Source organism: Emydura macquarii, unplaced genomic scaffold (assembly GCF_026122565.2).
Source record: "Emydura macquarii macquarii isolate MOO-44397 ecotype Brisbane River unplaced genomic scaffold, CSIRO-AGI_Emac_v2 contig_1254, whole genome shotgun sequence".
Lineage (NCBI taxonomy): Eukaryota > Metazoa > Chordata > Testudines > Chelidae > Emydura > Emydura macquarii.
This window is the reverse complement of record NW_027131391.1, coordinates 10,229,772-10,242,287: the sequence shown is the minus strand read 5'-3', so window position 1 is coordinate 10,242,287 and position 12,516 is coordinate 10,229,772. Positions and strand designations below refer to the sequence as shown.

At 62.0% G+C, this 12,516-nt stretch overlaps 1 protein-coding gene across 1 annotated transcript in view; it reads left to right on the top strand.

Annotated features, from left to right (window-relative positions):
* EMID1 (EMI domain containing 1) overlaps positions 1 to 12,516 on the top strand; it is a 63,841-nt gene that overhangs the window by 34,183 nt on the left and 17,142 nt on the right. Inside the window, exons 6-8 of the mRNA XM_067550263.1 lie at positions 264 to 325; positions 3,436 to 3,580; positions 9,091 to 9,198. Coding sequence (XP_067406364.1) covers positions 264 to 325; positions 3,436 to 3,580; positions 9,091 to 9,198 — 315 coding nt within the window. The remainder of the gene's footprint in view (positions 1 to 263; positions 326 to 3,435; positions 3,581 to 9,090; positions 9,199 to 12,516) is intronic.

The following is a 12,516-nucleotide window of genomic DNA, read 5'->3' as shown; positions in this document are numbered from 1 at the left end:
GGGCTGTAACAGACGCCTGTCCTCTGCAGACATGGCGCCTAGCACACAGCAGCAGGGGGTTACGGCAGCACCGAGCGTGCAGCTTACAGCTGGGCCGCCAGGGAACGTTCAGCTCACAAGGTTATGAGCCCCCATCCATACCCCTCCCGCACGCCCTGCCCCTCACTCTGCCCCTCCGCTTCACTTCCTCCCCACGCCCCATCTCTCCCCCTGAGGTTTCTCTCCCGGCCCTTTACTCTCTGTTCTGTCGGTTGGTTTCCCAGGGTGTCTGAATTGCAGCAGAGTGGTGGAACTGACGGCACGTCTCAACAGCCTGGAAGCCAAGGTCAGTGTCTATCTCCCAGGGGGCTGGAGGCTTGAGACCCCGAGACAGGAGCAGGGAGCCCAGGGTATGGTGCGGGGACCCAGCGGGACTCTCACCGCAGAGCTTGGCTAGCGGCGTGTCTGACGTTCGCCCGGGGCAATGTTTTACTCCCAGCTCGCAGTGAAACCTCAGCGAGCCGCAGAACAGGGCACCAAGAGCTGGGCGAGGTCAGGCCCGGTCCTCGCTATCACACCTGGCGCTGGGCGGCCAGTCTGTTCCCTGCGTAAAATTGCCTTTATTTTCAGCAACATTTTGTGCTATTTTGAAACTATTTTTTGTTTCATATTCTTCATTTGCCGCCTCCTTTTCTTTTTGCCTTGCTCCTTTTGGAGAGATTCTTCTTTCTCCTTGTGCCCAGAACAGCAATTCCTGAGGCACGTTCCCTTGTCCTGCACGTCACTGTTTTACCCTTTGACATGAAAACAGCTTCAGTGCTTCAAAGCGTTGGGACAACATTGGTTTGGTTTGGTTTTCAACCGGCTCTGACAGCACCAGGACCAGACAGCCCTCTGTCTATGGTACTGCCATTCGAGTGAGCACCTCGTAATCTTCAGTGGATTTATTCTGGTGACCCCCCAGGAGGCAGGGCAGTGCTCTTATCCCCATTTTTTACAGATAGAGCACAGAGAGGCTAAGTGACTTGCTCAAGGTCACATAGGAAGTCTGTGGCAGAGTGGGCAATTGAACCTGGGTCACCTGAGTCCTAGACTAAGCAACTGAACCATCTGTCCTTTCTCCATAGACACGCACTGTGTGTAGCAGGAGGTCAGTCCCCAAGACATAACCCGTCTCTGTCCCACAGGAATTACAATTCCAAAGCACTAACAAATGTCGCCTAGGCCAGGACAGAACAAAGCCGGAGTGGCATGGCTGTTCAGAGGCTGAGTGCTTTATGGAGCAGGTGGGGTGTGAACGGCTGATGTTTCAGATTGCTCTGAGCATGAGGGGAGGATGGATGGTCTAGTGGTTATTAAGCCGTGGGATCCTGGACTCCTGGGTTCGGTTCACAGCTCCGCCACTCACGCAGCATGTGGGCGAGTCCCTGTGCCAGTGCAGGGGAGCGAATTGCCTGGATGTCTGTGATGTGCTGGGGAAGCAGCTGAACAGGTGGCTGCACATTTCAGACTAAATGATGCGAATATGGGGTGGGAAAGAAAGAACGCAGAGAGGAAAATGGGATAGCGGGAGCCCTTCCCTAGCAGCGAGCTCTGTTAGTCAGGGGCTGGCCTCCAGAGCGCCTGAGACACGTTCAGATCGACAGGCCTGGGCCTGCAGACAAGATGTAGGAGGCTGGCCTGACAGTGGAGGGGAAGGTTTCCATCCCTGCATGACATGCGTGGGCTCCAGATGGGATGTCGCCAGCCGACAGGGTGGCTGGCTGCGGGCTCAGGGAGAAGTGTCACTAAGAGCCAGTTGGCCTGGGGCCCTGAGGAAGGTGCTGGTGAGATTCTGCTGTGATCAGATCACTCAATGTCATAGGGGGCCGGTGTGTCAGGGATTTGGGCTACCAGATTAATCCTCTGTGTGCTGTAACCTTTGCTCTGCTTTAGCCCTGGCATCAGAAATAGAGACGCCCAGGGCCTCGCAGGCTCAGAGGGTCTGCCCCTCCAGCCCACCTCAGAGATTAGTGCTTGATCTTAGCAGGTGCGCCAGCCCATGGGCGTTGGGCACCTCCCATCTACAGGCCCCTTTGAAAATTCCAGTCACCGTGTCCTAGGCTCTGTCCACACTGACAGCGGCAAATTCGCCGCCATCAGATCGATTTTTCCAGTTCGACTGAGTGGCAGTGAAGACCCGCTCAGTCAATCCGGAGGTTGATCTAATAAAACCACCTCCCCAGAAAGCGTAGCGCTGCATCACTGGGTTCGCATCTCCCGTAGCGCAGCGGAGACAGCGCGCTAAAGGGAAGTTACGCTCTGCAGCTTGCACAACTCCCGTCGACTGCTGCCGAATTTTGCCGGCAGTGCAGACCAGGCCCTAGAAAGAGTCCCATGTCGCTGACCAGGACTTCGGTGCCAGGAAATAGAGACAGTTCCCAAGCCCCCAGCCCAGGTTTTGCATGTGCCCCTGTGCACACCAGTGGCTGGTCTCCATGCAGAGTGGCACCGGTGTGATGTGACTGCAGGAGGCTGTGTGGATAAGCCCCGCTCCTCGAGTGCGGTTGTTCCATGAGTAACGGCAGCAGCGCAGCCCTGCGTTGGCTGGCATGGCAGAGCGCTGTGTCCTTGCAGACACACCAGGAGCACATGCCTGTCCTTACGATGCAGGCGGGTGCTGTGTTCCCCCGGGCCCTGCCTACGTGGACTGGGCAAGCTCAGAAATGGCACCAGAGCAGTCAGTCATGGGATAGAAGAGCAGGTGTGATGGGGCTTTGGCCCTTAGTGCCATGGGTCCCTGAGAGGCACGTGGGCATCTCACAATACTCCGTGACCATTTCCTGCAAGCAGCAGGCCTGACGGTGGCTTGGAGGATGCCAGGATGCCAATCCATAACGCAAGCAACATGCTTCTGCCAAGTCACCGTGATGTCAGAGCACCCCCGGCAGGGGAGGGTGAGCCGAGCCCGCTCTGAGCCCACAGGACTGGCACCGCTTCACATTGCAGTGCAGACAAGGCCTTCGGAAGCAGTTGAAGCTACCTCAGCATAAGCCACTTTGAAACTCAAATGGGGGGTCCATACGAGGGCTTAGCTAAACCAGTTGAATTCAGCTGGTGCAAATTTGCGCAGAGACAAGGGCCACCGAGGCTGAACCCCATGGCCCTCGAGCCCTGCTCCGTGCACTCAGCAACGCTGCACGTTCCTCCCCTCTGCACCAGAGTGCTGGTGCGCCTCATAGTCACGCTAGGCCGACACAAAGCCCTGGCTGAGGCTGAACCTGTGAGCTCTGGGTCGTAAACCTCAGGCCTCTGCTGATAGCCCAGGTTGCAGCAGGCTCATCCCCTAGCCACCAGCAGTGGGGCCAGACCGCCATGCTGCGTGGCTGGGGGTGCCGGAGGGCAGTGCGGGACCGTAGTGGGGGCTAGCGCCGCATGGCGGGGTGCACTGCTGGGAACTCTCCCTCTTGCTCGCAGGTGGCGTTGCTGTCAGCGGCTGAGCCTGCAGCCTCGCAGGAACACAACAGACACCTCGTAACCAAGGGGGCTGCCCCCTCAGAGTCCCACCAGCTCTGGGGGTCTCCAAACACCCACAGGAGCCCTGGGGATGAAGGTGTGGAAGGTAAGTGAGCGGCTGCCGGGGAGGAGCGAAGGCAGGAAGCCATCCTGAGAGCTGGAGCTGTGTTTCCTGCCTAGACCCAGATCCCTCCTGCCCCCGTGGAAATCCACACACCAGCCATTGGATGCACATCCCCGGCCCCTGGGCCTAGCCCTGGAGATGGATTGAGGACCCCGCCGGAGGAAGCATCAGGGCAGGGCCCAGTCCTGTCTGGTGTGCTCAGGCAAGGCTCCCAGTTCCTCTGCGTGAGGAGAGCAGGGTGGGCCTGGCTCTAGTGGGGTGGCAGGGGGCCGCCGTTCCCCAAGTCTCAGCACTGATGTCCAGGGCCACATTCACACATGGGGGAGGCCCAAAATCCTCAGCCAGCATCATCGTCCTCTGCTCTTCCTCCTCGCTCCACCGAGGGGGCAGCAGCACCCTCCGTCATGGCAGTTGCCACCCTAACCTCGGCCTGGTGCAGAGGGGAGAGCCAGAGGGCGAGGGGGCAGGAGAATGCACTGCACCCGCCCCGCACTCCCCCCCAGTGGCAGCTCCTGTCCCACAGGGCAGGGCCTGGGCTCCCAGTTCCAGGCATTGCACCCTGGCGCCCGGGGTCGTAGCACCACTCAGGTTTGGCCCGGCCGCCCAAAGCGACAGGAGCCACTGCTGCAGGGTGAGTGCGGGGCTGGCTGCCCCAGGCGGGGAGACGTGTGCGTTCGCCTAGGGCCCAGTGGTGGGTGAATCCGGGCGGGCTGCACACTTCTCCAGAGCTCCTCCACCTCCGCCCCGCTGGCCTTTCACTTGTAGCTTTCCTAAGGCTTAAAAGCTCTCCTGAGCTCCGGACTCCTCGTTCCGCTGTGAATCCCTGGCAGCGGGGCTTGGCACCCAAAGCGCTGCCCAGATCCCAGCCCACGTGGACACATTCGCCTCCCAAACACTCCCTCGGGGGTTCAGTTGAATTCTTCTTGGCTTCCTGTTCTCCTGCCATTGCAGTGTGCTGTGAAACAGCTGCTGTGCCCCCCCCCAGAGCTGGCTGCCATCAGCAGCGCTGCATTTACAGAGGTATTCTGTGGTTCAAAAGCAAAGTAACTAGTCAAGGAAATCCTTGTTCTTTGCATTGACCATAGCACCTCGAGGCCCAGTCAGAGATCAGGGAACCCACTGCGCTAGGTGCAGCACGTGGAATGAAGAGACAGCCCTGCTCCGTCTCAATCATATGAACATGCAGCTTTAAAGAAAGAGTCAGACGTAGCAACAAGGATGACTCGGCTCCACTTCCCATGATCAGGGCTGTCTCCAGCAGTCTGTCCGTCAGTCCCAGAGGAGGACAGCCTCCCTTTCTCATTAGCGTGGAGACATGGGTCTTTAGGGGACAGGCATAGGGCTTGCTGCCCCACTCCCAGCCAGCCCAGCCCAAAGGAAGGGGCTGTGAGAGGAGCCTCTGCCACGTCCCATCCTCCACCCAACCAGGCCTGCACCAGGCCCTGGAGTTAAATTGAGAGCAGCTGAGGGGCAGGCTGATGGCTCCAGCTTCCCGGAGAAGGGAGGGAAGATTTATGGGGCTTCCCCTGCGCTGAGAGGCCATGTGTTTCTGCTTAGGGGGCAGAGCAGCTGCAGCTGATGGGGGGATAAATGTGTAGCTGTGGCACGATTCCCTCTCCCGCAAGGGAAATAAACTGCAGCTAGCCAAGGGCCGGCTCTGGGTTGCTGTGTGAGTGAGGGAGAGGGGCACTGCCGGCGGTGCCCAGGACAGGCCATGGAAGGGCTTTGCTGGGGCACTGGGCGGGGCTCTGCCGTTACTGAGTCCTTGGCTGGAGCCAGGCCCTGAGTCGCACTGTCCGGTCTCGCCCACGTGGATGAGAGCTGCCCGGCCATTGCGGTGAGGAGGGCCCAGGCTCCAAGCAGGGGGCTGGTGTGGAGAGGCCGTGGCCCGGCTGCGTCGCTCTGAGTTAGACTAGCCGGACCGGAGTCGACTGGTGGTCTAGCACCTCCAGAGCCCGAGGCAGCTCCATCTCACCCCAGGAATGCAGTGGAAAGCCAGCGGCAGAGAGCCCCCAACGCCACCCGGCTAGTGCAGGAAACAGGCCTTGATGCCCCAGCTGGATGTTGTCCATTGATTCTCCCTGAAATCCGCTGCCAACTGGGTTTCAGAACAAGGCAGCAAGTCTCTTGGGCTCCTGTCACCCGTGGCTACTGGTTCCCCAGCAGCCACCTTCAGAGACCTGCTGACTGTCTAGAGGAATTTCCCCTGGGGTGCCGTCATCACAGTCTGGCTGGGGTTCAAACAGAGCAGCTCCCTCCTAAACAAGCCACCAGGGCCTACTGCCCGCGCCCGTGAAACCGTCTTGTCTCCTACAAAGAAGGACAGGCCTAGCACAGGGAGGGCAGCCAGAAAGCTGGAGAGACACAAGGACGAATGAAGCCAAAGCGTGCAGCAGATGGTTCAGCAAAGCTCTGTTTGTGGGGATGAGAGGATGGTTTGTTCCCTGGCCGGGGAGCAGGACCCCCTTGGGAAGGAGAGGGAACGTTCACAGGGCCCTGGTGGGCAGGGAACTGAACGGGGTCTCCCATTGCAATTGGAACTGGATAAATCATCTGCTATTTTTAAAGCTAAGGATCCTCTGGAAATGCAGTTCTCCCTCAACTCAGCTGGGTAAGGGGGTCACCATGGGCTGAACAGCTGCTACGCTCTGCCCCAGAGATGGCTGCAGTTCAGCACTGGGCAGACAGTGCTGGGTCGCTCTGCCCAAGAGGTGTTCTCGCCATTACCAAAGCAAAGAAAACAAAGGCAAGACCCAATTCCCCTTTGCTCCGAGCTGTTCCCTCCACCCCTATTTTCATTGTTTGTGCTGTGGCAGTGCCTCGGTTGGCGCTCCACGGGTTGGTCAGGCCCCCATGTGCCAGGTGCTGCACAAACACAAAGCTAAAACATGGCCCCTGTCCCAAAAATCCAAGCAGGGCGCCCCTGGTGGCGGAGCAGGCCGGGGCTGAGACCTGTAGCTGCTGGATAGCCAGAGGGCGTTGCTCTCCAGGGCTGGCCTGGCCTGGCCTGTCCCCAGCCTGGCTCAGAAGTCAAGTGGCTCCCATGTGCCAGGCTGTTACCCAGTGGTGGGTACCACTCCTGGGCACTGGGAGAAGGGGATGGCAGGGCGAGCGTGCCTCTGCCAGGCTGAAGGCAGGAGAGGCCGTTGGCTCCAGGGAGCATGTTGATGCCCCATCCTCTCCTTTCCCAGGGACCCTAGGTGTGGGAGAGATGCTGTGGAGAGCCGGGCCCAGCCGGCGTGGGGATGGTGTGTGGCACAAGAGAGCCCCCGCCTCAGAGTCCTGGGCGAGCCCCAGGGCAGAGCGAAGGGGAGAGACTCCTGGGGAGCTCTGGGGGTGCTAGGGAGGGAAAGAGATGGGGGGAGAGGAGGAATGGCCGCAATGGAAGGGAAGGAAGCAGAGTCTCCGCTGCCCCCGCCCCAGCGGCTCCCCTCTGCTTCTCATCCCTTTCCCCTGATCCCTCAGCAGAAGGACACAGAAGCCAAGGGTGAAGCATCGCTTAAATCCCAGCTCCCTCGGGAGCAGGGTGCCCAGCCCCGGCACATGGCGCTGTGGGTGCAGGCCGGCCCATCGCATGGCGCTGTGGGTGCAGGCCGGCCCCATCGCATGGCGCTGTGGGTGCAGGCCGGCCCAGCACATGGCGCTGTGAGTGCAGGCCGGCCCATCGCATGGCGCTGTGGGTGCAGGCCGGCCCAGCACATGGCGCTGTGGGTGCAGGCCGGCCCAGCACATGGCGCTGTGGGTGCAGGCCGGCCCATCGCATGGCGCTGTGGGTGCAGGCCGGCCCAGCACATGGCGCTGTGGGTGCAGGCCGGCCCAGCACATGGCGCTGTGGGTGCAGGCCGGCCCAGCACATGGCGCTGTGGGTGCAGGCCGGTCCCATCGCGTGGTGCTGTGGGTGCAGGCCGGCCCCATCGCATGGCGCTGCGGGTGCAGGCCGGCCCATCGCGTGGCGCTGCGGGTGCAGGCCGGCCCCATCGCGTGGCGCTGTGGGTGCAGGCCGGCCCATCGCGTGGCGCTGTGGGTGCAGGCCGGCCCAGCGCGTGGCGCTGTGGGTGCAGGCCGGCCCAGCGCATGGCGCTGTGGGTGCAGGCTCGGCCCAGCGCATGGCGCTGTGGGTGCAGGCCGGCCCAGCGCATGGCGCTGTGGGTGCAGGCCGGCCCAGCGCATGGCGCTGTGGGTGCAGGCCGGCCCAGCGCATGGCGCTGTGGGTGCAGGCCGGCCCAGCACATGCCGGCTCAGGCAGGGGCCGGCCCAGCGCAGCCGTCACGACCACAGGGCTGCGATGCCAGGCCTGCTGAAGCCCTGTGGCTGCTGCTGTCGGGTGAGCTGGCGTCGCTGCCCGTGCTCCCAGCCAGCCGGTGCGTGCGCCGGGCTCAGCCCTTGGCTGAGGGGAGCTGAGGGCAGGCTCAGGGGCCGGGGAGCTGGAGTGCAGCCAGCAGTGGAGAGGAGTGTTCCCGGGCCAGTGGCCCCGACGGGCAGGGCGAGGATCGCCCCGCTCCTGCGAGTGGGGTCTGTGAGGTGTCGTGGCACGTGAAGCCTCTCCCCTGGCACTGAGCTCTCCGGACCTGCCTAGAACACTTCGCTGACCGGGTGCCCACGTCAGACATGGCAGCACGGGCAGGGCACCGGGTCCCCACGTCAGACATGGGCAGCACGGGCGGGGCAGGGCACCGGGTCCCCACGTCAGACATGGGCAGCACGGGCAGGGCAGGGCACCGGGTCCCCACGTCAGACATGGGCAGCACGGGCAGGGCACCGGGTCCCCACGTCAGACATGGGCAGCACGGGCAGGGCAGGGCACCGGGTCCCCACGTCAGACATGGCAGCACGGGCAGGGCAGGGCACCGGGTCCCCACGTCAGACATGGCAGCACGGGCGGGGCAGGGCACCGGGTCCCCACGTCAGACATGGCAGCACGGGCGGGGCAGGGCACCGGGTGGCTGGGGGCAAAGGACACCAAGCCCTTCACTTCCAGCTCACGGACTCCGAGCCCGGCTGGTGCCAGCTGAAAGCTGTCGCCATGAGGCGCCCGTGGGCACTGAGTTCTCAGCTGATCAGCCCCGTCCCTCCCCGGTGGGCAGGTGTGTCCGCAGAGTGCCACGCTGGCATGGACTGAGCTGGGCGGCTCCAGGGCGAGGGGAGCCTGGGCCCCCCGCAAGCTGCCTCGGCACGTCACAGAGGCTGCGGACTGCATGGGCGGAGGGGGGCAGCGTGAGGGAGGCCGGGGCTGCTCTGGAGCTGCTCTGCCCCGCTCCGTCTCTCTGCCAAGCCCCTTTCAGCACCTCCAGCCAAGGTGCCGAGGGGTCCCCGCTCCCATTGGCCATCCACTGCCTGGTGCAAGAGGGAGCTCGGGCCGCGGCCACATGTGCCTCCCCGGGGGTTTGGATCCAGGCTCGGTATCCCTAGGGTGCCCGACGAGGCGTCTTGTTCTCTGCCCTTCCCTGCGCCGGCACCTGACCGGGTGTTTCCTTCTGCTCCTTCCATTGCAGGAAAACCAGGGCCCCAAGGACCCCCAGGCCCGTCGGGTCCCAAGGGAGATGTTGGGAGCCAGGGGCCGTTCGGGATCCCTGGAGTCAAGGGTCCCGCTGGACCGCCAGGTGAGTCCTGGACACCGAGCATTGCACAGGGCACTGCAGTTACTGCCTCTGCACCAGAGGCAGAGACTCCAGGAGCTGCAGGTCAGCAGGGATCCCTGCACCTCGATGCCAGCTTTGGACAAGCAGGAGGGTGTAGGGGCAGCGCGACTGCCACGCCCAGGCCCTGCAGAGCCCAGACCCTGGTGTTGGTGCTGCTGTCCCAGAGTTCGGTGCCAGCTGGTTCCCGCAGAGCAGTGTGCATGGGGCGCTGGAGATGGAGGGGATCTGAACCTATGTGCTCCTTGCTTTGGCCCTGATCCAAAGCCCACTGAACTTGGCAGGAAGGATCCTGCTGGCATCAGGGGCTCTGGGTCAAGCTTAGCCCAGCCAAGGATTCTGCACTGCTGGCTGGCGGGTCCGTGGGGATGTTCCTTTCGTTGGCAAGGGTTCGGAGCGGGGCAGTTTTGTTAGAGCTGAGAGGCAGGAATCGGGGCGGGGAGCCGCCCAGTCCAGCTTCCTCTCTCCAGTTGCTTCAGAGAAGATACTGGAGCCACCCAGTGGAATACCCCTCCCGTGGCCCGTCAGTTAGAGGTTGGCTCGTGCCTTGAAGCAGGAGCCAGGAGGGTTTTGTCCCCTTAAAATAAATGCCCCTCTAGTGTAACTGGACGTTCTCCTCATCCAGGGCCTCGCCTAACCCCTTTTTACCGCTGCTCAGCTCTGAGCCTCATCGCTACCCCTGATACCTCACAGCAGTGAGTTCCCTGCTCAGCTCTGAGCCTCGTCGCTACCCTGGATATCTCAGCAGTGCGTTCCTCCATTTCCAGACCAGTGTTTCCATAGTCAGCTTCGGTTCCACTGAGCGCCTGCTTGTCCTTGTGCGCCAAGGCAGTGCGGCTAGGAGCGCCCGACTGGCCTTCCGCAGCCCATTCACTGCTTTGTGCACCGCTGTCCTAGCCTCACTCCTGTCTCCCGTCAACGGCCTCCTCGGCTCCCCTCAGTGCGAGTGTTCGACCCATCACATCGCCCGTCTCCAGCACCCTCCTTCCCTGTTTCTGCTGGTCACTTTTGGAGCCAGGGCAGCCAGTCCGCAGTGACCTAGCTGAGGCCGTAACTTTGATTTAGATGATAACAGTTCCCCTGGTTTTCTCCATCCCACTCCGTTTGCACCCTGACCCTTGGCTGCTCTTTGGACCACAGCCGTGCATTGAGCGGAGGTGTCTCTGGGGCTGCCTGCTATGATTCCAGGCCTTTGTCCTGAGACGCCACGGTGCATTTGGAGCTCAGTGAGACGTGTGCAGGTCAAATCATCTCTTCCACTCTGCATTGCTTCGCAGTTGTCGACATCTGCTGCCCGTTACCCTAGCTCCATTTGGCTCCATTTGGTTCCTCTGACTTTTCTCCCGGACCTCTCTCGTCTTGTCTCTTTTGAGTCACCTGCAAAATGTTGCTAGCTCACTGCTCGACTCCTTTTCCAGATGATGTATTATTTATTTATATTCCGGTAGCGTCGGCGCACCCCCATCACGGACCAGGAGCCCATGGCGCTAGGTGCTGTACACCACAGAGCAGAAAGGCGGTCCCTGCTGGTCAGCGGTTAAACAGCCTTGGCAGTGTGGCCTAGTGAATAGTGTCCTGGAGTGGGGCTTGGGAGATGTGTGTTCAGTTCCCAGCTCTGCCACTGGCCTGCTGGGTGACTGGACAAGTCCCTTCCCTGCTCTGTGTCTCAGTTTCCCTGCCTGTGAAATGGGGCTGACAACAGTGACTCTTGATAAAAAGCACTGGTTATCATTATCGTATCAGACTGCTCTGGCCCCAGCCCACAACCCCACGGCGCCCTGTGGTTCCCCCTTACCCATGTGGGAACTAGGCCATTTCTTTTTGCTCTGACTCTGCCACTTTCTGACCCATGATGACGCTTTGCCTCTTCCCTGTGGCTGCGTCAGTTCCTTAACAGCCGCTTGGGGGCATTCTGCCGAAGGGCTTTGAAGGTGCAAATGAGTGACCCGAGCCTGGCCCAGGGCATGACGCTCCTTCTTAGTGCTGCAAAAGATGCTTTCCTGGCAGGCCGTGGGAGCAGCGCCAGGGAACCCGCTGCTCCCCGGGGGATCTGCGGGACGCGCAGGACTGCATGGACACGGAGATGGACCCTGCCAAGTTCGCGCTGTTGGGAGTGGGGCGAGTTTGCATTGCCATGGAGACTGGGATCCCCTGAGCAAAGATGGGTGTAGTGTGGGGGCAGATCAGCTGAGAGAGGCTGAGCCGGGAGCCAGACGGGAAGGAGTTAATGCTGGGAGCTGCAGTTGCTCTTGGCTGCCTGGCCTGCGGTCCCAGCGGGTCTGTGTTATGTTTACTAGGCTTGGAAGGCGTCCAGCGCTGTGTCGCCTCTGGCCATTTGGAGTTAAACTGCACAGCCAACCTCCACACGACCCCCGCGAGCGCCCCACACAGCGCTCGCTCCCGCTCCCTTCCAGCCGTGGCATCCCTCTCACATCCCCCATCCTTTGCTCCCAACCTCCTCGCTCGCTGCGTGCTCCCTGTCTTCAGCTGCGAGCCAGCCCCTCTTGCTGAGCCCCTGCTGCCAATGGGTCCTGCCAAAGGCTTGGGGTGGAGGAGCTGGCAGCATCCAGGGAGCACAGGAGCCGTGGGACCCTGCGCCTTGCAGATGGCGGGGCCACTCCAGGACTGTGGCTGGAAGCCCCTGGCACTGAGCAGGGAGAGCAGGATGGGGAGCGGGGCAGGAATGGGCCGGGGGTTGCTGAGCCTGCGCGGGAAGGAAGGGGACCGGCGTGGTCTGAGCCCTTGTTTGTCTTTCGCTCGCTGCTCTCAGTGATTCCTTCGTTCGCAGCGGGGCGTAGGACTAATCCCAGACGTGGCAGGGACCAGCACGTAGGCAGCGTAACCCAGGAGCCAGGCTGGAACCGGACAGGAGCCAGGCGCGCAGCGCAGGCCTGTTGGCTCCTGGCAGCCAGGCAGGGGACTGAGCCATAGCCCAGCTGGGCTTCTTACCCGCCTGCGGGCGGAGCCGCTGGGGGATCTCACCGCAGCAGAGGCAGCCTTTTTCACCACCGCCTTGCAACTGGCCCTCGCCTCGCTCCCTGTGCCCATTTTCCTCCCGACTCCTCCGCTTTGCTCAGAGCCTGGCGCGAGGGCTGGGGTGGTGCACCAGAGCTGGGCGCACCCGTTCAGCCAGGACAGCAGAGCCGGAGCCCAGAGCCCTGTTTGGGGGCTGGGAGTGTAGCTGTGTCTCCCTCCTCCCATCTGTGGGCGGTGGGTCCCAGCTGACCCCTGGCTAGGGCAGACCCTGGCGTCACCCAGGAGCTCCATGGGAGGATGACGCCC